The 20,182-nt window shown below is 46.1% G+C and overlaps 2 protein-coding genes across 16 annotated transcripts in view; one reads left to right on the top strand and one right to left on the bottom strand.

Annotated features, from left to right (window-relative positions):
• The window catches only part of LOC139419068 (lymphoid enhancer-binding factor 1-like), a 58,561-nt gene extending 43,965 nt beyond the window's left edge, over positions 1-14,596 (top strand). For 4 of the 14 annotated variants that reach the window (XM_071168972.1, XM_071168970.1, XM_071168978.1 and 1 more), the window contains exons 9-12: positions 2,735-2,783; positions 3,845-3,910; positions 4,499-4,542; positions 13,064-14,596. In XM_071168972.1, coding sequence (XP_071025073.1) covers positions 2,735-2,783; positions 3,845-3,910; positions 4,499-4,533 — 150 coding nt within the window. In that variant the 3' untranslated portion in view covers positions 4,534-4,542; positions 13,064-14,596. The remainder of the gene's footprint in view (positions 1-2,734; positions 2,784-3,844; positions 3,911-4,498; positions 4,543-13,063) is intronic. The other 10 variants (XM_071168974.1, XM_071168975.1, XM_071168981.1 and 7 more) reach the window with 7 other exon arrangements.
• A 2,105-nt stretch (positions 14,597-16,701) lies between these two features.
• LOC139419070 (hydroxyacyl-coenzyme A dehydrogenase, mitochondrial-like) lies at positions 16,702-20,150 on the bottom strand. Of its 2 annotated transcripts, none has more exons than XM_071168985.1 (8): positions 19,911-20,150; positions 19,217-19,345; positions 18,972-19,129; positions 18,310-18,436; positions 18,009-18,098; positions 17,767-17,839; positions 17,461-17,577; positions 16,702-17,153 (listed from the first exon to the last, which is right to left on the bottom strand). In XM_071168985.1, the coding sequence occupies exons 1-8, from the start codon at positions 20,109-20,111 to the stop codon at positions 17,035-17,037; spliced, it is 1,014 nt and encodes a 337-aa protein (XP_071025086.1). In that variant the 5' UTR covers positions 20,112-20,150; the 3' UTR covers positions 16,702-17,034. The 2 variants fall into 2 exon arrangements, with proteins under 2 accessions (XP_071025086.1, XP_071025087.1); XM_071168986.1 differs by having other exon boundaries at positions 17,438-17,577; positions 19,911-20,128.
• Positions 20,151-20,182: the final 32 nt, after the last annotated feature.

A 20,182-nucleotide genomic window follows, 5' to 3' on the forward strand; every position in this document is an offset into this window, starting at 1 on the left:
GCACCTGTCATGTTAGTAATATGTCATGTTCATCTAGGTGTGTGTGTCTGTTCCATATATGTGTGTGTGTGAGACTGTTCCGTGTGTGTGTGTATGTGACTGTATGCTAGCGCCTGCCGTTGTTAAAAAGTGTGGCTCCAGCACTCACTTTCACTCCACCACCACAGGGGCTCTTTGTAGTGTTCATCTGCCTTCTCTCTGGACAGCCCCGCTCAGCACCTCTCACCTTCTGCCTCCGCCGCCCCGCCGCCACCACACCACGCTGGGGGAAACACTGCAGGACAGGGAGTAGAGGACAGTACAGCATAGGGCAGGACAATACAATGCAGTACAGACTTTAGTCTCTAGCCCTTACCCCATTGGTGTTGACAGATCTGAAAGGACTGATCTGATAGGCTAAAGCAATAAGCCAGGAAGCAGTGGATGACCTCCTGGTGTCTGATGGCCTCTACTACCGTATACCTGCGTTCGAATACTTATCCTAACCGTACTGTTGTGACGTAAATTGGGTATGTAGTATGCTTATTGGTCATAGTATGGAGGTTAGTATGCCAAAAGTTCCCGGATGTCGTACTAAATTCGCCAGAATATGAAAGCAGTGGACACTATTTCTGTGCTTTTAGGACCCATAATGAAATGATTCAGAAAATAGGCGTGGCTTCACAACATTTCCAGGTTTGAAGAAAATGGCGGTAAATATGCAGCAGAAGTCAGACAAGAGCGGATACATATTGGTTGCTTTAACTAATTATGACAAATGTTAAGAAAATGTTGAGCAATGTAATAAAGTAATGACTTTTCAAATAAGTTACCTCTCTGGCTGACAATTTGTTAGCTACGCTGTCCTTACGAACCACATAGCATATCATTACAGCAGTATGGACAGGTATGTTAGCTAGCTACCTAACCTTAGTTGGCTACTAATACCTTGTTGAACTTGCCAGTATATTAACTATATGCTATCTAATTAACTACCCAACTTTTATTGACTTATTATTCACAGCATTCTTAGCTTAGCTAAGTGGTATAGTCGGTGTGCGTTCTCAATGGACTGGCTATCTTTTCCGATTTCAGAGCACTCTTGTCTGAGTGTGCCAGAGTGTAGAATAACTGATGAATTTACTAACGCTCAACACCCGTTGAATATGGCCGGTGTCAGTAAACGTTGTCGGCAAAAAAGCATAATTAAATTGTTGTCAGCAGCACAGTTAGTCACCAACGCTCTGGATAACATGAAAACAGCCTAACCAGCTCTGCTAGGGTGAGTAAAATGGTCAGAGTGAGCTATTCTCTCATGTTTTTCTGGAAGTAGCTAGCAGGTTAGCCAGTTAGCTTGGTTGCTTGACTGCTGTTGTGAGGTCAGAACGTTCAGATCAATCCTACTCCTCGACCAGAGCATCCAGTGTGCGATCTGAATTAAGGAACGGACAATCTGACAAAGCTCTAAGTTTATGAATGCACAGAGCGCTCTCTGGCACTCCCGATTGAATTTATGAACACACATCGTAAGATGTCTAGCTAGTAATTTGTTATGCTAACAAGCTAGCAAGAGGTTGCATAGCAACAGCATCAACTTCCGATAGACAGGCGAAGCGCTAGTACGCTCAACTGAAAGCATACCGCTCGTTTACAGTATTCTAAAATGAACTAGTAGTATATAGTACGTAGTATATACTCATTAAGTATGTAGTATACTGGATGTTTTTATGGATATTCGAACACAGCTTATGAGTCTCATAGACACTTAACACCAAGCACCCCTCCGAAATAAACTAAGCCTTTCATAGTACTGTAACACACACACACACACACACACACACACACACACACACACACACACACACACACACACACACACACACACACACACACACACACACACACACTGTCATAGACTACTGTACACATCACCTGCCCCCCCCCCCTCTCCTCTCTCTGTCTGCCACAGCGGTGTGAGAGGAACCCAGATTAGCTCATCATAAATAAGTGGATTAGTAGACTTTGCAGCAGGAAACCAAAGTGCTGCTCATATTTGACTAGAATGACTGTTATGCTGCTATCTCCACCTATAGTTCCCCTCCCTAGGGGATTTGGGTATAAGCTATAAATCCACACACACTTACTCACAGTGGAGCTCAGTGATCAGCGCTCGCTGGAGGGGGGTTGACTGATGCTCTCCATGGTAATCAGTTGAGGACCAGCTCTCCCAAGTAATATATAGCCACATGTTTATGTTTTAATTACATATTGATGTTTGGTGTTAGGAGACTGAAAAGACTACATACGCTGCTGCTGCTACACTTTAAGTCTTTATATAAGAATGGTGATGGACGTTTTGTTCATTATAGGTTGTTAGAGAGCACACACTGATACAGTGAGGAGAGGACAGCCAAGTTTGCTACTTGCTCCGATTGGAAGGCAAGGGTGGGGTTCAAAACCTAACATTCTAGAATGGATCCTACCAAACATGTCTGTTTGTTAGAGAGCACACTATACTGAAGTCAGGTGTGGAGAGGATGGAGACAACCAGCTCTCATAGGCAGGGAGTAGAGATGGTCAGCCCCTCTGACCAATCCCAGCGTGGTGATTGGCTGCAGGCCCAGAGAGCGAGGAGTGCTGGTTGGCTGCCCGGCGGGGGATGAGTGAACAGGGCAAACGGCAGCAGGACTAAGCGTGGTGGAGTGAGGGTGAGTGCTGGAGCCACACTTTAAGCGTTCACCTCGATATTTTCTAGGGAAAGAAGAAGAAGCGGAAGAGGGAGAAGATACAGGAACCGGCTGCAGGTAACCAACCTCTCCCCCTTTTCCTCTATCTCTTCCTATCCTTTTCCCAATTTCGCTCTTTCTCTCGCTCCCTCTTTCTCCCTCTCTTTCTCTTCCTATCTATCTATCTCTCCCTCTCTCTATCTCTCTCTCTCTCTCTTTCTCTCCCTCTCTTTTCTTCCCTCTCTTTCTCCCTCTCTTTTCCTCCCTCTGTCTCTCCCTCTCTCTCTCCCCCTGTCTCTCCCTCCCTCTTTTCCTCCCTCTCTTTCTCTCCCTCTCTTTTCCCTCCCCTGTCTCTCCCTCTCTCTCTCCCCCTGTCTCTCCCTCTCTCTTTTCCTCCCTCTCTTTCTCTCCCTCTCTTTTCCCTCCCCTGTCTCTCCCTCCCTCTCTCTCCCTCTCTTTTCCTTTCTCTCCCTCCCTTTCTCTCCCTCTTTCTCCCTCTTTTCCTCTCTCTCTCTCTCCATCTCTCTCTCCCTCTCTTTTCCTCCCTCTCGCCACCCTCCCTTTTCCTCCCTCTCTTTTCCTCTCTCCATCTCTTTTCCTCTCTTTCTCTCCCTCTCCTTCTCTCCCTCTCTTTCTCTCCCTCTCTTTTCCTCTCTTTCTCTCCCTCTAATTCTCTCCCTCTCTTTCTCTCCCTCTAATTCTCTCCCTCTCTTTCTCTCCCTCTTTTCCTACCTCTCTCTCCCTCTATTTCTCTCCCTGTCTTTTCCATTTTCCCTTTTTCCTCTCGATTGTTGTTCTATGAGGTGATGAGTGTTCAGTTTGTCCTGTACAAACTCTCCATGCAGTCTCTTTTGTGTTCGTCTCTCACACTAGCCCAAGTCATTTTAACACTACATGCACCACAAGCAGTAAAAGGTCTTGTCACTGTGAAACAGACCCCTGTAATGCTGAGATAATCATAGCCAGGTGTTGTGACATGCTTGTCACACAGTATTGGGGAAGTTATAGCTGCATTTCCCTAGAAATAACCAATCAAGAGGCCCCACTTTGACCATGTGGGTAGTTTCACCTGGAATATGCATGAAAGGTTTCAGCCCCATCCACCCATAACCACCCCTCTCCTCCTCCTCCCTCTCCAGACCCCCATAGAACTCCATTCGACCCCTCCGCCCTCACTAGAGTGGGCTTTCAGAACCACCATGCAGGTACCAGTGTCACTCAACCTGCACCTCTCCTTTGTACTCCCTCCCCCTCTCCTTTCTCCATCCATCCACCCCCCTCTCTCTCACCCCCCTCTCTCTCACCCCCCTCTCCACTCCACCTACTTTGGGATTAGTCTGTAAATGCTGGTTGGCTTCTTAACTGCTCTCTGGGCTTTGCACTCTATTGGTTGACCTGCTGTATGTCTCTGCCACTGTGCTCTTAGCTTAAAGCTCTATGTAAACACTGCACCGTTGTGTAGGAACCTATTGGGGGAAAAATATATATTTAGAAATCTAATCACTGTCGGCCCAGCTATAACGTAGACCACGTGCTATATTACCATTTCCATATCTATTATCAAGTTGCTTCTACATCTGCATTTGCTTGCTGTTTGGGGTTTTAGGCTGGGTTTCTGTACAGCACGTTGTGACATCTGCTGATGTAAAAAGGGCTTTATAAAAACATTAGATTGATTGAATTTCTGCTGTCGTTTGTGGTGAGACGCTCCATTAGCCCAATTGGCTTTCTTTTCCTCACCTGGACATGCCTTATGTAAAGACAAACATGTTAAAAGATGCCATTTTCTGCAGGTACAGGCCAGAGAATGAAAACGGCGTACATCTGAGCATAAATGGTAAGACCCCCCCCCTCCAGTCATGCCCGTCTGGTCTGGTAGTATGTGTCAAGCCTTGTACACTGTTTACAGACTAATCCTACAGGGTCCACCCTCAACTCACCATGGTCATTGTGTCACTCAGTGGAGGCTGCTGAGGGGAGGACGGCTCATAATAAGGTCTGGAACGGAGCCAATGGAATGGCGTCAAACCATGTGTATGATACCATTCTGCATATTCTGCTCCAGCCATTACCATGAGCCCGTCCTCCCCCATTAAGGTGCCACCAACCTCCTGTGGTGTCAATGGTGTTAAATCTCAAGGAGTGAGGTGTGTGTGTGTGTGTGTGTGTGTGTGTGTGTGTGTGTGTGTGTGTGTGTGTGTGTGTGTGTGTGTGTGTGTTCTGGGTGTATACTGACCTGGCCACTCCATTGACAGTCTTTTGTCTGGCTAGTGAGATGACCATCTAAATCCTCTGTGTGAACGTTGGCAGTGCATGGCTGAGAAACTGTTGTTGTTGAGTCCTGTCTTAAATCCAAACTGATGTCCTTATTAGATGTAACTCCAACACGGATATGGACAAAGTGCTCTGCATTATCGCAAGATGTTACAGAACAGACCTTTTTCTAGTCTGGCCTCTTCATAGCAGCAGATATTCCTGGAGGAGTGTGAGGTTCCGTTCCAAATGGAACCCTATTCCCTACATAGTGCACTACCATACCCCTATGGGCCTAGTGCACTATATGGAATAGGGTGCCATTTGGGAGGCATGCAGCCTAGACCCAGATGGTCTGCATGTTTTCTGTTCTACCCGACACTGAATGGAGACTAGACCTTCCAGACTACATCTGGGCTCAGGAAAGCTATGAAACACCACGTTCCACTAGAATACTGTCAAATCACATCGTTTGGTAGAGATTTGTTGGCGGTTTGGTGTGAAGTGTGGAGGGTCCTGTTGTGTACGAGCACTATAACACATAAAGCACTACGTAATCAGTCAAATGTTGTGGGGTTGTTCTTTGTGAAAAGTGTCAGTTTGTCATTGGGTAAGTTGTGACCAGCGCCAGTAACAGACACAAACATGTAGAGCTTTTGAACCAAAGTGTCACCAGGCTTTAAACGGGGTAAAATAAATGAATGCCCTCATTTCTACCATTAGGTATCTCTCTCTCTCTCTCTCTCTCTCTCTCTCTCTCTCTGAGGTTAATCTTATAACATCCTGCTGTCTGCATTTTTATGGCATCCTCTTTCTCTCTCTCTTTTGTCTTTCTCTCTCTCTCTTTTCTCTCTTTTCTCTCTCTCTTTTCTCTCTTTTCTCTCTCTCTCTCTCTCTCTCTCTCTCTCTCTCTCTCTCTCTCGCTCTCTGTAGGGCAGAACTTACAACGAAATCAAACCCTGAACCAGACAAAGGTTTTCTGCTTGATTGATTCTTGACCGGTGGCTCCCCCCGCCGTACCTAAATTGGACCGCTTTTCTCTTATTCGTCGGCCGCACTTCGCCTCTGCCTCTTTTCAAAGACGGAGAGACTTTATCCGTGATCCAATAATTAGCTGGGTCTATCCGAGGCAGGATGGACACCACGGCTGATTCATTGTGACAACCTTAAACTCATATGCATAATACCAGAGAGGACTGCCACGACTCCTCAATTTATGTAGATCCCAAAGAGCCTGGATTGAGGTTAGCGTTTGGCAATGCAGACTTCAGGCAGCGAACGTCTTTAAATGAACTTACTTGTCTATTTCTTTTTATATCCGCCCTCGCCTCGATTGCAATGGTTTTGTAATGGTTTTGTAATGGTTTTGTAATGGTTTTGTAGTGGTTTTGTAATGGTTTTGTAATGGTTTTGTAGTGGTTTTGTAATGGTTTTGTAATGGTTTTTGTAATGGTTTTTGTAATGGTTTTGTAATGGTTTTGTAGTGGTTTTGTAATGGTCTTGTAGTGGTTTTGTAATGGTTTTGTAAGTGTTTTGTAGTTGTTTTGTAATGGTTTTGTAGTGGTTTTGTAATGGTTTTGTAATGGTTTTGTAGTGGTTTTGTAATGGTTTTGTAGTGGTTTTGTAATGGTTTTGTAATGGTTTTTGTAATGGTTTTGTAATGGTTTTGTAATGGTTTTGTAATGGTTTTGTAGTTGTTTTGTAGTGGTTTTGTAGTGGTTTTGTAATAGTTTTGTAATGGTTTTGTAGTGGTTTTGTAATGGTTTTGTAGTGGTTTTGTAGTGGTTTTGTAATGGTTTTGTAATGGTTTTGTAGTTGTTTTGTAATGGTTTTGTAATGGTTTTGTAATGGTTTTGTAATGGTTTTGTAATGCATCTATCTATTCACTTTGAAAGGACACACCGGATGTTCTTGTTTATTTCTGTTGATATTGTTTGCACATTAATTTGCAGGGCATGATGAATCAGAATACCCTTTTAAAGGAGAGTAGGGTAAGGATCAATACAACTCTTCTGTACAGATGTAAATGTCTGGCTGAAAAGGTCACACCAATGAGTGCAGCAGTTCAACAGTGTTTCATTTCTTGGAGTGGATTGTTTGTTATCCCCAGTGGGTCAGACACCAGACCCAGCAAACAGCTGGTTCTCTTACCCCGCAGTTAAATAGCTCTCTGGGAATCCAGCTATTAGTTTGACATTGTGAAATGTGTATTTCCTCCCTCCATCTCGCTCTCTCTCTGACACTAAATTTCTCTCGCACTTCCTCTTTCTTTGATACGTTCTCTCTCTCTCTCTCTGTTCCTCTCTCTCTGACACTTTTGTTCTGACACATAACTTTTCACTCTGTCGCTCTTGACTCATTCTCTCTCTCTCTCTGTCTCTCTCTCTCTCTTTCTCTCTCTCTCTCTCTCTCTCTCTCTCTCTCTCTCTCTCTCTCTCTCTCTCTCTCTCTCTCTCTGTTAGTCTCATTGTCTGACTCAGCCAGTCTGATTCACAGGGAGATGTTTATCTGATCGGGAAACACACATGTCCTTAAGGCTATCTACTTTTCAGCCACTGCGCATTTGTCACAAAGGGAGGGAGACGACTACTAACAAAGGTGGCCTTTTCAATCTGATGAACAGCGTGGGCCATGAGTCACAAACTTTCATAAAAACTCCCAGCGTTGTAACTGACGGAGTCATCTCAGTCTAACTCTTATGAACGTGCTCTTTTGTTTCCACCCGGTAACCGGATAGCTCTGTGAGAGCACACTTGAATTTCCCCAGTTTTTTCGTGCGAGTCAGTAAATCTGTAGCTCTACATTTTGGATTTAGTTTTTTGGGGGGGGATTCAGCTTGGCTGTTTGAATGCCTTTTTTTCGACTGCCCCAACTAAAAATGGTTTGGAGGCCAAAGATGGTGTGTTTGTGTCGGTAGCTGGTGAACTAGTGCGGTACGAAGCGTTGACTGTAGTGGAGAGACCTCTCTGTGATGTGTGGAGGCAGAAGTCATCTGTCAGGCTTTGATGAGCAAGGAGTGGGGGTGGGGGGGAGCAAGGGGGAGGGAGGGAGAGGGCAAAAAATAAAATTCCTCTTGTGCTCGAGAGTTCTCCTTCTCCCAACTGTCATTCCACTCTCTCTCTGCCCCTCATCCCTCTCTCTCCTCCCTTTCTCCCCCTCTCTCTCCTCCCTTTCTCCCCCTCTCTCTCAAACAGCCAGCCGCACTCTCTGGCTGCCGTCAGGCAAGGTTCAGAGTCTTACCTTCAGTTTGATTTGGTGCTGGTTGCCTTAAGGCCACAGTGGAGGACACACACACACTCCACCACCACAGCATTATTAGTGACCTGGGATAATTGGAATGGTTTCGGGGGGCTGTGAAACACTCAGGGTCTTGCTCTGAGCGTCTCAGCTCAGCAGAGTAGAGGAGAGGGATCTCCTGCCTCCTCTTTAAAACTAGACTTCACAAAGAAGGAAAAAAAAGAGTAGCCTTGGCATAAATCAGGGCGACAGCCACCGGCTAATGTTACTGTGGGTTAGGAAGTGGAAACGGAAATGTCCCCTCTCGCGCTCGCTCGCTCACTCACTCTCAATCACACACACACACACACACACACACACACACACACACACACACACACACACACACACACACACACACACACACACACACACACACACACACACACACACACACACACACACACACACACACACACACACACACACACAAAGCAGAGCCCTGTGAAGGAGAAAAAGACAACCTCAGCACTTGTGGCCTTCCAGGGGTGTAGCAGCTGTAGTGGAATGTCTAAACTATGCAGGTGTGTTTTAGTCAAACCCTGGACATAATCTCTTGCCTCTCCTCCTTCAGAGAAAAGGGCTCTCTTTGATACTTCTTAGGGGCACTTGGGGACTTCTAGTTTACATGTGTGCGACTGAACTGTGCACCCCCAATGGCACCCTATTCCCTTTATAGTGCACTACTTTTGACCAGAGCCCTATGGGTCCTGGCCTAAAGTAGTGCACTATAAAGGGAATAGGGTGCCATTTGGGACACAGCGAATCACCTAAAGTGGGGCTTTCTGTTTAGACTGGGTCTGTGGGTTTGTTTTGGTTGAGTCACTGGCCTATTGTGCCGAGGTCTGGCCAGCTGCAGGGAGCGACCGTATGAGGGTAGAGCCTCTCCCTCCCTGCTGGGTTTTGTCATGTCTTCTCTACTTCCTCTCCTTCCTCCCTCCCCCCTTCTCTATCTCTCCCCGGTGGCTCCTTGAGACTGCAGATTGAGGGGGTGGTGGGGGTGTGCTGCCTTGTAAAACGTCCCCCCTTCTGAGTCGTTATCTCTGGATCATAAAAGGCCCGCAGGTAACAGAGGGAAGAGATGGGAAGGGGAGAGATGGGAAGGGGAGAGATGGGAAGGGGAGAGATGGGAAGGGGAAAGGGGTCGCAGGAAGATGTTGTCTTTCTTTCTCTATTTAATAAACACAAAACTTTGTTTTGAGATGTGGCTGAGTTTCTACTTCTGCTGAACAAAATGTGGCTCCTATTGTAGGTGGGTTTCTCTCCCTCTCTTTCCTCCTACTCTCTTTCTCTCTCTGTCCCGTCTTTCCTCCCCGTTCTCCCCGTTCTCCCCTCTCTTCCCTCTTCTCCCTCCCTCCCATCCGATGGTGAGTCTGAGTGGCGGTGGAGCTCCTTTGAAGTGCGCCGCGGCAGAGGGAGCAGTCATTGTACGAGCCCTTTGATAGTGCCGCCCTGGCCTCCAGCCCTCAGCTCCAGCTTTGTAGCTGTGCAGTACTGCGGGGGCACACCACACTACACCACGCCGCGCTTGGCCAGACTTCAGCAGCTCGGGCCCCCAGCGACGGCGCATCAGATGTGGGTAGAGGGGTAAGGAGACAGGGCTCCTACCCCCAGACCCCCAACTCTACCCCAGTCTCACCAGCACATGCCTGAGGTTTGGGCTTTTGGTGGCTCGGTGGGCGGGAGCCTTACCCCCTACCGTTCCTCTCCCCACAATCAAAAACCCTACCCTCTCCCTTCATCTAGCCTCGTATAGACAGAAACCTCCTTTACACACTTCCCTTTCTCTTTTCTTCTCATCCCCCTCTCCCTCGTTCTGTCCCCCCCCCCCCCCCCCCCCCCCCCCCCCCGGTACATCCCACCGTTATCAACAATACCATTGTCCGTGGTTCCCAGCCCAGACAAGAACAACGTTTCTCCCACCAAACCACCCTGACTTTTGGTTGGAGGTTAGAAATGACAGACACAAGTATTCCTGTTTTCCTGTTAACGTTCTGTCCCCCAGCCAGAGAAAGTGCTGACCGGATGAAGCCAGTTGTTTAAAACATCAGTTTGACCTCTTCCTTCTCAAGCTGATGGCTGCCGGTTGTGGCATTGTCACAATTTAATAGAGAAAGTGAGACTGCCTGAGCCAAGAGGGTGTCGCCAAACAAAACCATAGTTTAAACTCTTCACAGCAAGGTGATTATCTCACCAAAACGGAGCACAGTCAGTGCAAAGGTTGGCCATCGCCGTTTTTTTCTGGTCGTCTGACTGTGTTTCCTGAACTTAATGCTTTGTCTCAATCACTGGGTGGATTTGAATAGCCGCCATTTTCCCTTTCTTTCCATCCAGCCAATGCTGTGTTAAAACCTGATTCTGACCATTTAGGAGACTTGGCAGAGAAAATTACAAGAATTTCAGGTTTATTTCCAGATTTTAATGCCATCTTGGAGTAAATTCCAGTCGAGATGTACAAGTTCCTGGGTTTCTGTGATTTGGAGTTGATCTCTGAACTCATATTTCATAAAATTAGAACATTGTCTGTCTAGGTTGCTGACTTTTGTGGTCGAGACAGACATGGCAACAAACAGTCAGCTGATTTGGCATTTCCTCCTCTCCTCTCTCTCCCAGAACTCTTTCTTTCTTTTTTTCCTCTCCTCCTCCTCCAAATGTCCCTCTCTCCCTCTGCCATGGTAAAGTCTACAGTCCTGCCTGTGTTGGAGACACCTCGCTCCATTTGGCTTATTTTCACTAATTTGTCGGCTGTGTTTTCCTTTTTCATGGAACCAAAAGAAATCCCAGAGCGCCGCTGCAGCGAAAGGAAGGAGGGGGGAGGGGGGGGGGGGAGGAGAAGGGGAGGAGTAGAGGAAGGCAGGCGGGACGGGCCCCAGCTGCGGGCTCTTTGATTTGCCCCGGTAAGGTGGAGGCGGCGATTGAGAGACGAGGGGCCGTGCCAGTTATCTTAACCTCCCACGCTTCAAAGACCCAGAGCCTGGGCCCCGTTGGTCTCAGTCGCTCCCCCCACCTCCCATCCCCTCCCTGGGCCAAGGAGAGAGAGAGCCAGAGCCAGGACCCGGCCTCCACTGGAACAGAGGAGCGTTTCATTTCCTGCAAAGAAGTCCAGCCGGCATTCCTGAGTGCTAACTGAGGGGAGGGGAGGTGGGCAGAGGGAGAGGGGGCAGGGAAGGGGTCAAGTTGCTTCTGAATCCCGGCGTTTGTGTGTTGGTGTCGGGTGGGTCTGCTGTGAAGCCCTGGCCTGATGCCCCCTCCTGACCCAGCACCATCACACCCCACCATCGCCCCCTCCACCCCCCAGCCCCCCAGGCTTTTTTTCCCCAAGACAGGAAGGACTAAGCCAGGGCTTTTCATCTTGTGGCCGGGAGGGAAGGAAAAAGCTCCCCAGGACGGGAAGGGGGTGCTGGGGCTGAGGGCTGGGCTCTCAGATCCTGGGATAAAAAGGGGGCAGTGGAGGTAAATAAACAGCGACAGAGGCTCTTTCTCTCTCTGCGGCCCTCACTACAGTACCTCCTCTCCTCCGCCCGGGAGGCTCAGGGTCAGCCATCCCTGGGAAAGGCGGCCTCCGTCCCACTCCCTTTCATCCACATGTGGTAAAGCAATCTGGAGGGAGGGGAGTGTGTGTGTGTGTGTGTGTGTGTGTGTGTGTGTGTGTGTGTGTGTGTGTGTGTGTGTGTGTGTGTGTGTGTGTGTGTGTGTGTGTGTGTGTGTGTGTGTGTGTGTGTGTGTGTGTGTGTGTGTGTGTGTGTGTGGTGCCAGGGTGGAGTTGCAGGGCTCAGCTGACTTCTCAACCCACAAAAACACACTTCTTCTCTGACCTCACCACAAGGGAGCGGTCCTTCCACTAATACACCTTCTCTCTCTTTTCTCTCCTCACATCTTTCACTCCCTACCCGGTCAGACATCTACCTCTGAATCTCTTTCCTCTCTCTCTTTGATCACAGATTCTATTTGATGCTGGAAAATAACCAACACCGCCCGTCCGTCAATAACTGAGGCTAACTCTTTTAGCTATGTTCGCCGTAGACCAGTATTTTGAGCAAAACCACTTTTGTGGTTTGACAAACAATTTCCCTTGCATGGATGGGTGGATGGTGGCCGGCGGGGCTTTTTAGAAGGCCCTGTAAAGTGCCTTCTCAGCTTGAGAAGACTCTCTCTACCTCCCCACAGCCCACACACAGCGGTGGCAGCAGAAATGTCAACAAGAAGCTGTATCCTAACTAGATAGCTGGTTGCGTTCAGAGAGAGAGCGGTAGCAGTAGGTAGATGACATCAGGGTGTCAGTCAGAGAGGGGGGCAGAGCAGATGGAGCCAGCTTGGGTCACAGTGACCTGATGTCAGAGTGAGATCAAAGCTAATGCCAACCCACATCCTGTCACTAACCTACGACCTAATGTTCAGTCGGCAACGCCATTACTGCTCTCTGAAGATGGCAGAACTGTAGTGCTCCTTCACTCGTCCAGGTCCTCTGTAGTGTGTGTGTGTGTGTGTGTGTGTGTGTGTGTGTGTGTGTGTGTGTGTGCGTGTGTGTGTAGCATTGTGAGGATGCAGCACTCATTCAATGTATGTGGGATGTGTGAGACTGTCTGGTTTCAGACGACGTTGACAGCAATGTGTTGTTGTGGCTTCATGTGTTTCAGCTCCTTTTTAGTTAGTGAGGGATTTTCCCTCAGACTGAACGGGGTTATAAGTGCATTGCATCTCTCTGTTTCTGACCAGTATGAAAGACAGCCAGCACTCGCAAATGACCTATAACAGCAATCACTATGGACACGTTTAGGCCATCTGTTGTTGCCCATTGAACTGACAATGTTTCTCTCTCTGTCCTTCAGGAGGAAAACGGAACGCTTTCTCCACGTCGTGCAAAGCGAAGGCAGCAGCTATGGCCCCTCTGTTAGAGATGGAGGCCTGCTAGATTCCATCTTATCCCCGACCCCCAAGCCTCAACTCCTGTTCTCAGAGGAACTTGACTTTATACTCCTCTCCTGCAGTGACTCTCCTATCTGCTGTAGAAACTCTGAGCTGAACAAGACAATCACTACTAAAGACCATCATCCAACCGCATGCAAACTCCCCAGCCCCCTCACTCCCCAGCCCCCTCACTCCCCAGCCCCCTCACACCTTTTTTTTCCTTACAAGCAGCTCTATCTCAATCCAAGGCACTGCACTGAAAACAGTTCAGCGATTTCACTTTGTCAAACACAATTAACACCTCCCCAAACATACCCCAACACCTGTTTCTAAGTTATTCCTAAGTTATTTGCCACCTCCGTTCCTTTCCTTTGTACAGCCCACTATGTTCGACCCATCAACACTCCCCTTTCCCCTCTCTTACTGGATTTCAGACCGACCACATGTTTGGGTTGCGGCCTGACCCAACACCTCTTTAGACTGACTGCACTATCACAAGGAAGATGGAGGGATGTCAATCACATGTTGTCAAGGAAACGGCTCCTCTCACGGCTCCTGTCCTCCATTTTGTTTTTATTAACGACCAGTTGGTGCAAACAATATCAACATTTTATGATTATAGCTTTTACTTTTGAGTTGGAATTAATTGAATGCTTTTTTTGTATTTTGAACTTGGTTTAAATTTCTCGGTGTATATTTTCAGTGAATGTTTTTTTGTTTTTTTTATATATATATATACTGGTATATATGAAAATAAGCTTTGAACACAGGAAAGCCATTTGTTTTCTTGTTAAAGCGTCTTGCAGAAAAATGAAAATTAAGGCTTCTTTTGATACTATTTGTAACAAATAGTGACCTTGACTCGAGTCTTGCTCAGATGTAAGATAAAGCTCAGTATGTGTACTTTTTAAAGAAACTGTCAGAATATGTCACTTTTCTTGGTATTTTTGCAGGCAACGTTAGGACAAAGGCAAGTGGTTGCTCAGAGGCCTATATTTTATTGTTCTAAACTGACAAATGAAGCAGATATATATTTACCCCAGCACTTGGCAGTGTTCATTTTATTGTGATCAGGGTTGGGGTCAATTCCAGTCAATTCAGAAAGTTAACCAAAATCCAATTGCAATTTGACATTTTCCTCATTGGAAAGCATTGAAGAGAAGTTGGAGTTTCAGTGTACTTCCTGAATTGACCCCAAGCTTGATTGTGATGGACTTTTCTCTTCTCTATCTGGTAACTGTGGTCTTTTTGCCCATGTTGTTTATTCCATGCATTTCTGTAACATTTCATTGATTTTATGCTCTATTTTTAGTATTACTTGATGCATTTTTTATTCATTGTCGTATTTTGAATCACTGTCATCTTGGCATAAGCACTTTGCTTCCCAAGTGGTCACATTTTAACAGTTTCAACATGTTTTGTTTTTTTAAGAAAAATAAAAAGGCATTGGCTCATTTGATCTCCCGACCAGATTTATGCGATAGAAGGTGTACCTTAATTACAGGAGAGAGATTAAACCTAGTCTTAGTTCAGTCTAAGAACCGATTCTTCATTGAGCATTGTTTTTAGTCTAGGGCTAAATCTCTTTCCAGAAAACCAGCCCAATAATCTTGTAGCTTGTCGGCCCATCATATGATTCCTATCCAGAAATTCTGCATTTGACAACACTGCCACTTAGTGGTCTTAAATAGAACTACCAAGTGGAATTATTGACTATAAATCATTCAAATCTCGAGGGGAAACTTCAAAAGGCCCTAAAACCGACCAATTAAAACTCTAGCAGCATGCCGAGACTGAGGTTACGTTCATACAGTCTTACGGCTATGCTGACAAAAGGGAAAATCTACCTTGAGTATTGAAGCTGCTCTTAAACTGTGAAATCTATGGAAAAAGGTGAGATGTGATGTCTCATGTATCCAAGATGATCAAATTAATGCCGGGAAATAAAGAGGGTAATATTTTTGAATTGAGTAGTAGGGATAACATCAAAGGAACTCTTGAAACTATATTGGAAATGAACGGTGGGGTTGAACACGCAGGGGTTGTTGACTGACCATACAGTTCATTCAGAAAGTATTCAGACCCCTTCCCCTTTTCCACAATGTTACATTACAGCTTATTCTAAAATGGATTTAAAAAAAAAATCCCTACTCAATCTACACACAATACCCCATGATAAAGCAAAAACAGGTTATACATTTTTGATATATATTTTTTTTAAGTACATAAGTATTCAGACCCTTTGCTATGAGACTCGAAATTGAGCTCAGGTGCATCCTGTTTCCATTTATAATCTTTCAGATGTTTCTACAACTTGGGAGTCCACCTGTGGTAAATTCAGTTGATTGGACATGATTTGGAAAGGCACACCTGTCCCACAGTTGACCGCATGTCAGAGCAAAAACCAAGCCAAAACGTTGAAGGAATTGTCCGTAGAACTCCGAGACAGGATTGTGTCGAGGCACAGATCTGGGGCACATTTCTGCAGCATTGAAGGTCCCCAAGAACATGGTGGCCTCCATCATTCTTAAATAGAAGAAGTTTGGAACCATCAAGACTCTTTCCAGAGCTGTCTGTCTGTCCAAACTGAGCAATCTGGGGAGAAGTGCCCTGATCAGGGAGGTGACCCAAAACCCAATGGTCACTCTGACAGAGCTATAGAGTTCCTCTTTGGAGGAAGGGCAACCATCTCTGCAGCACTCCACCAATCAGGCATTTATGGTAGAGTGGCCAGACAGAAGCCACTCCTCAGTAAAAGGCACATGACAGCCCGCTTGGAGTTTGCTAAAAGGCACCTAAAGGACTCTCAGGCCATGAGAAACAAGAATGCTAAGAGTCACGTCTGTTTTTCAGCGGCAGGGACTGGGAGACTAGTCAGGATCGAGGGAAAGATGAACGGAGCAAAGTACAGAGATCCATGATGAAAGCCTGCTCCAGAGCACTCAGGACCTGACTGTAGCCAAGGTTCACCTTCCAACAGGACAACGACCGTAAGCACACAGCCGAGACAACACAGGAGTGGCTTCAGGACAAGTCCCTGAATGTCCTTGAACCCGATCTAACATCTCTGGAGACCTGAAAATAGCTGTGCAGCAATGCTCCCCATCCAACCTGACAGAGCTTGAGGATCTGCTGAGAAGAATGGGTGAATCTCCCCAAATACAGGTGTGCCAAGCTTGTAGACGAATCATACCCAAGAATAAGAGGCTGTAATCGCTGCCAACGGTGCTTCAACAAAGTACCGAGTAAAGGGTCTGAACACTTATTTAAATGTGATATTTCCATTTATTTAATACATTTGCAAAAAATTATAAAAACCTGTTGTTGCTTTGTCGTTATGGGGTATTGTCTGTAGATTGACGAGGACAAAAAAAACAATCCAATAGATTTTAGAATAAGGCTGTAACGTAACAAAATGTGGAAAAAGTCAAGGGGTCTGAATACTTTCTGAATGCACCGGGTATCATTAATGGCAGGGTGTGTTGGCTCAAAGGTCCAGAGGCAAATCCATCCCTAGAAAACAACTGTATGAATAGAAATCTCAGAACAACCTATGGGAAGCATTTGGAAAAGTCAGTTTAATGCCACAAACTCAGTTACTTACAAACCACACATAAAGATGACATTCAGAATATACAGTCAAAAGACAGATTTGAATTGATAACACCGGTCTACCATTCTTCAGGAAGGCACCGAGGGTCGTACCAGCTGCATCTCTGTTCTACCGTTGTCAAAATTAACCCGCGTTTTTTTCTATTATCATTCATGCCCTTATCAGTACTGGGAGGGACTACATGATCTTGTCCAATCGGAAGCGCTTATTTTCATTTTCCGTTTTGTCACGGTGTGCCTTAATGAACAGGCTCCAGCTCGTGTTGATTCTGGGGCGGGGTTACTTGTACTTGTAGAAGCCCTCTCCGGTCTTCTTGCCGAACTTGCCCTCGGCCACCAGCTTGTTCAGCATCTCACTGGGCTGCATCAGCGGGTTGTCAGGATCCTTCTCAACCCAGCCTGGAATCAAGTTATCAACACAAACGGTTCACTTTAACTAACTGCTTTTGCATTGGTTTTACACTACCTGCATCTACTTCATTTGATGTTTTTGTTTCTTCAAATTATTCATCACCATTTTCAAAGACCACCGGCACCTCTCGTCCATCTCCCCATTCTATAACCAAAACAGTGCTCTGCCCCTGTGCCATATGACATGCAGTTATTTCAATTGGGCCTGTTCCTAGCTGCTAATACAGTCCTCTTTTAACTGGTACTGAAATCACTCTGTAATCGGAACACACTTGTGAAGCAGCCCAACACTCACCGTCCATGATGAACTTAGCCGTGTCCAGTCCTACGTAGTCCAGCAGCTCAAAGGGCCCCATGGGATACCCAGCTCCCAGCTTCATGGCAATATCAATGTCCTCCTTTGACCCGTGGCCTGACGAGAAGAGCACACACACACACACACACACTCAGCCATTGACTTTGAATGAAGGGTGACAACGGTTTCATATACAGACAACTATGTTTTGTTAACCATAGATGTTCATACATAACCGTTTGTCACATCCCTCTTGGCGCCGATGCAATTTTCATTCATATACAGGCAAAACATTTGGTGGTGTACCTCTCTCATGTAGCCTGATGGCTTCCATCATGTAGGGCACCAGCAGGCGGTTCACAATGAACCCAGGAGTGTCCTGGAGATGAACATAACGTACTGACGTTAGTGAACCGTTTATAACGCATCTGAACGGCATATGATGGACATAATGTATGGTGTAATATGGTATGTCACTGCATTATCTTTAAAAGGTGTACAATACTAGAGAAATACTTTATTTTTGTTCAAATGAGAGAGGATCTTACTTTGCAGGACACTGGCGTCTTTCCCAGTGCTTTGCTGAAAGCGAGGAGGGAATCGAAGGTGTCCTGGCTTGTGGCTGATGTTCCAATCACCTGAAGAGGACACGTAAACTACTTAACATCTTTCAATTGAATCTTGATGATAAGGAGAGCAAGCCTAGTGTCATTTTTTAAAGCAACTTACATATGTTTCTAATTTAAACATCGCCATCATGACACAAAAAAATAACTGCTTTGCGGGAGACGATATACTTATCATAGGGAGGAGATGTCCTAAAATGTACACCACACTATTGATCCTTACCTCTACCAGCTTCATCATGGGGACGGGGTTGAAGAAGTGCAGCCCTCCAAATCTGTCCAGCCTGCTGGTGGAGCTGGCTATGTCGGTGATGGGCAGAGAGGATGTGTTGCTGGCGAAAATGGTGTGTCTTAAAATAGAGGAACCAAAAACATCAGGCAACAAGCAAACCCCCATGAGGTGCATCCCAATTAGTAACATCAATTATGTGGGACACACAATGCCTTTCCTTTTGAAATATTTTATTTAAATTAGAATAGTTTTAAAATAGTCTATTTTAAGCACATTTCAAGGATACCGGCATAGCTTTATAGTAAGATTAGAAAAACAAGCTGAAATGCAGATAAAGGAATTTGGATATTTAGGCTACACATTCAAAACGGCAACAACAAATGTTTTCTCATCAAACAGCACTTGCTCTGGCTTGACGTTCATCTCAACACTGATCATCGATCGCTAACTCCTATGGTTATTGACAAAGTCACAGGCAGCGGAGACAGGACAGTGCTTATGTGGTTTGGATTCACACTCGCCTGGCGAGTAACCTTCAGACCAAAGACATGGGTTGGACCCACAAGCTAATGCCTAGGATTCAGCTCAGTGGGGTAAGACAGTCTTGTGGTGTGTAGGAGACACAGGTTCAAGCCCTAGTCGGTCATACTTACGCTGGTGCCATTTTGTCCAGAGCACCAAAGAGGCCCTGTTTGATCTTGAGGTTCTCCACGATGGCCTCCAGCACCAAGTCTGTACTCCCCACCACAGACGCTGCGTCTGTCGATATGGACACGTTGGCCATCACCTTGGCAATAAACTCTGCTCCTGCCTGTAACATACATGATGATGACTGTCAATGAAGTTCTGCCAACATTTCCTCATTGGAAACAGCAACATTAACATATTAGTGACCAACATCTGGCTTGTCAGCGAACTTCTTCTTGACCACCCTCTTCAGGCTGCCTTCTATTCCCTTGGCGGATTTCTTCAGGATTTCCTCATTTGTGTCAACTAGCACCACCGAATGGCCTGTTGTAGCAGCAACCTATTAGAAAGGGGGAACACAAGTGCGAGTTGTGAGTGGGTGGGACAGGTGTTCACCAGGTTGGACTGTCAAAACGTCACTTTGGTAATAGAACTCCTGAATTGAAGGACATTTCAGGTAGGTAACAAAAACCCTTCTATAACTAGCTAGCTAAAGTAGATATAGGTCAAAGGCCACCTCCTGCTGCTATCTTCACCATCTGTGTTGTGCACTGATCAACCTGAGACAGTTTGTGAGACATACTGTACTTCTTACTCAGAGATGAACAACCGTTGCTTATAATACAGAGTTGTGTTACTGATTAGCCTGCACAACTTCTCCCCTGAATTGCCTTGGTTGGCTTCTCAAGTGGGTATCTAACAAGCTAGTTAATAGCAAGCTAGCGGTTAACTAACCAACAGTAGTCGGTAAGTTCGTGCACTTCATTGCTATATTTAACTGGCTTGTTAGCTGGTCTTGCAGCGTTAGCTACACAGCTGGTTAGCTTACAAGATAGCTAGTTAGCGTATATAGCAAGCTAATGTTAGCAAACAAACTTCTGTCATTTACAGTTAACATTAACTACCTGTGCGATACCTGCACCCATCTGACCACCCCCGATGATCGTAACGTGTTTGATCGCTGCATTTCGGACTGCAGAAGAGGAGAGACCTCTGATGACTTGGTGAGTGAAGAAAGCCATGGTTTGCAATGCGGAGAGGACCGCACCAGAACGAAGGAGCTGGCTGTGGCTGAATGTACAGGCAGACTGACACTCAGACACCATGGAAAGTAGGAAGGTCGTTGTGTGGCAGTGGTCACGTGACTATTTGGCCCGTTCCATGACCTTTCACACAG

The sequence above is a fragment of the Oncorhynchus clarkii genome, chromosome 10 (genome assembly GCF_045791955.1).
Source record: "Oncorhynchus clarkii lewisi isolate Uvic-CL-2024 chromosome 10, UVic_Ocla_1.0, whole genome shotgun sequence".
Classification (NCBI taxonomy): Eukaryota; Metazoa; Chordata; class Actinopteri; order Salmoniformes; family Salmonidae; genus Oncorhynchus; species Oncorhynchus clarkii.

Coding starts and splice junctions, on each gene's coding strand:
- LOC139419070 (XM_071168985.1), bottom strand. CDS start 20,111: ATGGTGTCTGAGTGTCAGTCTGCCTGTACATTCAGCCACAGCCAGCTC. Junction 18,437..18,971: donor CTGGACAAAATGGCACCAGC/GTAAGTATGACC, acceptor CTCTATTTTAAG/ACACACCATTTTCGCCAGCA. Junction 18,099..18,309: donor CCATGATGAAGCTGGTAGAG/GTAAGGATCAAT, acceptor TGTCCTCTTCAG/GTGATTGGAACATCAGCCAC.